The sequence below is a fragment of the Berghia stephanieae genome, chromosome 2 (assembly GCF_034508935.2).
Source record: "Berghia stephanieae isolate SIO BIC M18660-M18661 chromosome 2, UCSD_Bste_1.3, whole genome shotgun sequence".
Taxonomy (NCBI): Eukaryota; Metazoa; Mollusca; class Gastropoda; order Nudibranchia; family Aeolidiidae; genus Berghia; species Berghia stephanieae.
This window is the reverse complement of record NC_088361.1, coordinates 73,884,132-73,887,273: the sequence shown is the minus strand read 5'-3', so window position 1 is coordinate 73,887,273 and position 3,142 is coordinate 73,884,132. Positions and strand designations below refer to the sequence as shown.

General features: G+C 36.0%; 2 protein-coding genes across 2 annotated transcripts; both read left to right on the top strand.

Moving 5' to 3' along the window:
• Positions 1-208: 208 nt before the first annotated feature.
• On the top strand, positions 209-610 carry LOC144964004 (uncharacterized). The gene has a single exon (XM_078897946.1). The coding sequence runs from the start codon at positions 209-211 to the stop codon at positions 608-610; it is 402 nt and encodes a 133-aa protein (XP_078754072.1).
• A 54-nt stretch (positions 611-664) lies between these two features.
• Positions 665-1,504, top strand: LOC144964003 (uncharacterized protein F54H12.2-like). The gene has a single exon (XM_078897945.1). The coding sequence runs from the start codon at positions 665-667 to the stop codon at positions 1,502-1,504; it is 840 nt and encodes a 279-aa protein (XP_078754071.1).
• Positions 1,505-3,142: the final 1,638 nt, after the last annotated feature.

Below are 3,142 nucleotides of genomic sequence, written 5' to 3'. Positions count from 1 at the left end.
AAACAGCTTTAAAACGACGCGCGGGGGAGAGTGGGAAAAGATTACTCAACAGAGCCGTGGGTGGTTTGACTTCAACTTCATCGCCGCCGCCGCCGCCACCCGGACGTGTGACTCGGCGTATAAAACGACGACGACCTACTCAGACACGACAAAAGACCAGGAAGGGACGTAGGAAGAACGTAGCTCAAGACATTTTTGGTTGATTATCATGGCTTTGTTACATCCCTATTCCGCAGAGAGTGTACACAGCGGACTCGATCTGTTCTCATTACCCGTCACCCAGACTGCTGTTCAGGATGGTTTGTTTGTGGAATACCATCCGATCTCTACTTTGTTGAATGGAGGTCCGATCGAATTTTCGATCAGCGGGGGGACGTCAGACTACTTGGATTTGCATAACACATTTATGCACGTACGCGTTAAAGTAATAAAGGCGGATGGAACTAATTTAGACGCCGATAGCAATGTTGCCCCTGTTAACACCTGGTTTCATGCCTTGTTTTCACAAGTGGATATGACTTTGAACGATGTTCTGGTGACGTCAAGTGAGAACGTTTATCCTTTTAGGAGTTTTGTAGAAACAATGTTGAATTATGATCAAGGTGCGTAAAGGAGTCACCTGACAATGGAATTTTTTCACGAGGACACCCCGGGTAAACTAGAAATGACGGATAGTACAAATGCTGGCTTCGATGCACGAAAAGAGCTGGTGAAAGAGAGTAAAGAAGTGGATATGATGGGACAACTCCATTTAGATTTCATGCATCAAGAACGGTATCTAATTAATGGAGTTGATGTAAAGTTGAGGCTTATCCCGTCTAAAGATGCTTTCCATCTCATGACCGATGCTGAGGGGTTTAAGAGTGTAATTACACACGCCTCGTTGTATGTTAGGAAGATTAAATTAAACCCAGCCATGGCCCTGTCACACGAGAAAGCACTTCACATCGGCAATTGTAAATACCCCATGAAGCGCGTTGTCCATAAAACCTTTTCTATTCCAAAAGGAAATTTAAGTGCAGTGCAAGATAATTTGTTTTTATCGCAAACCTCGACTAAGATCGTACTGGGTCTAATCGAAAGCACTAGCTTTAATGGAAATTACAAAAAGAATCCTTTTAATTTCCAGCACTTTGATCTGTCCTATCTAGCCCTGTACTTGAACGGAAAACAGATACCGTCCAAAGCACTAACTCCGAATTTCAGTAGTAAACAATATGTCAGAGCTTATCACAGTCTTATGCTTGCAGCTGGACTGGTTAACAACGATGCCGGAAATGGAATAGATTATAATGCTTACTCTCAGGGTTGTAGTCTTTTTGGTTTTGATCTGTCACCATCGCTATTAGACGGGAACCAGTTTGAACTGGTAAAAAGCGAGTCGCTTAGACTAGAACTTAAATTCTCGACCCCACTAGCTGATCCGATGTTCTGTTACAGCGAATTAGATAGTGTAATAGAAATTGATCGCACTCGTCAGGTGATCACTGAGTTTTCATCATGAACAACGTAGAAATCGAAACGATGTTAAACGGACACGTTAGGGCGAGACGAATTTTTCGAGGTGTTTATCCTAAAGATAGACTTCCGAACAACCCGAATTCTAGTCAACCAGCTGCGTACATTATTAACACAGAGTCGAGTTCCGGTCCCGGAAAACATTGGGTATCTGTGTATTTTAACGGGATGTGAAAGGCAGAATATATGGATAGTTTTGGGTTCCCGCCTTCTGCGTATCCGACAATTCAAAGATTTGTGAAAAACAATAGTCGAAGCTGTAAACACAACCCGCGTATTATTCAGGGTATAACCAGTTCCACATGTGGTTTGTACGTTATATATTTCGTGTTGAAGAAAAGTAAAGGTGAAAGTTTGTCAAAACTTTTATCTATTTTTAATCCCTATCATTTTCGTATAAATGATTTAAAAGTGGCAAGAGCTGTTACTCATTTATCCCGAGGCACCTTGGTTGGGTAATCTTAATTGGAATGTTTGTTGTTTAAAATAAAAAATAAATAAATAAGACTCCTTATGATAAAATTTATTTCGTGTACACGAAACAAGACATAATTCTATTTACTTTATACCTTAATATATGATTTTTAAAATGATGATGATGATGATGATAATGATGATGATTATGATGATTACAATACAATTGATAAGCATTAACCGTTTGCTTTTGATTGATTGATCGCTTATGAAATTAAGACTTGCTTTAAATTGTTTAATTACAAATATTTTGTTGTTGATGATGATTATGACGATGATGAAAATGATGTTTATGATATATATATATAACATTGCTATCCATTAATCATTTATAAAAAAAAATGTTTAATGATTGAGTGTGTGAATGATCATTTTATAAGATGTGTATGGTGTATGAAAGTGTTGTTTATATTGTTTGTTTGTTTTTATTTGTTTTTTTTTTCTTTCGTTTGTTTCTATGATCTTTTGTTTTATCATATTTTTATAATTTTATTATTATTATTATTATTATTATTACTATTATTATTATTATTATTATTATTATTATTATTATTATTATTATTATTATTATTATTATTATTATTATTTATTATTATTATTATTATTATTATTATCATTACATTTTTATTTAGATCGTAATCTTATTTGGTCAAGTTTTGTTGTTTTTGCTTTTTGTTTTTTATTAATATTTACGGAGTGCTTATTCGTCCTTCAGGACGTGTTCTTAAAAAGTGTCTAGCCGACCTTCAGTGCTTATGCTAATGAGGTAGGCGTGAAATACGTAAAGGGCAATTGACGGAAAGGCTGTTGTTTATATTTGTCACCGCATTTTTATATGTATTAAATTCAAGGTTATTGCCCTCCCATAAATCGCATTGTTGTTACAGTGACCTATATATGTCACTGCTCCCGTGGCCTTTTTTGTGCGCCCATATTACAAAATCTTCCCGGATAAACAGTATCATCCTTCCAGTCAAGCCATTGCTCAATCGTTAAAAAATCAAAATGGAACGTGAAAGCATTTTCGTTGGAGCAAGGTTTGATTCATATGAAGCTTTCAAAAAATCATTACGGCTTCATGAAAATGCGAAAAATGTGAAATTCATTATAAAGGATTGCAAAAAGGTAAGATTTTATTATCAAAGAATGC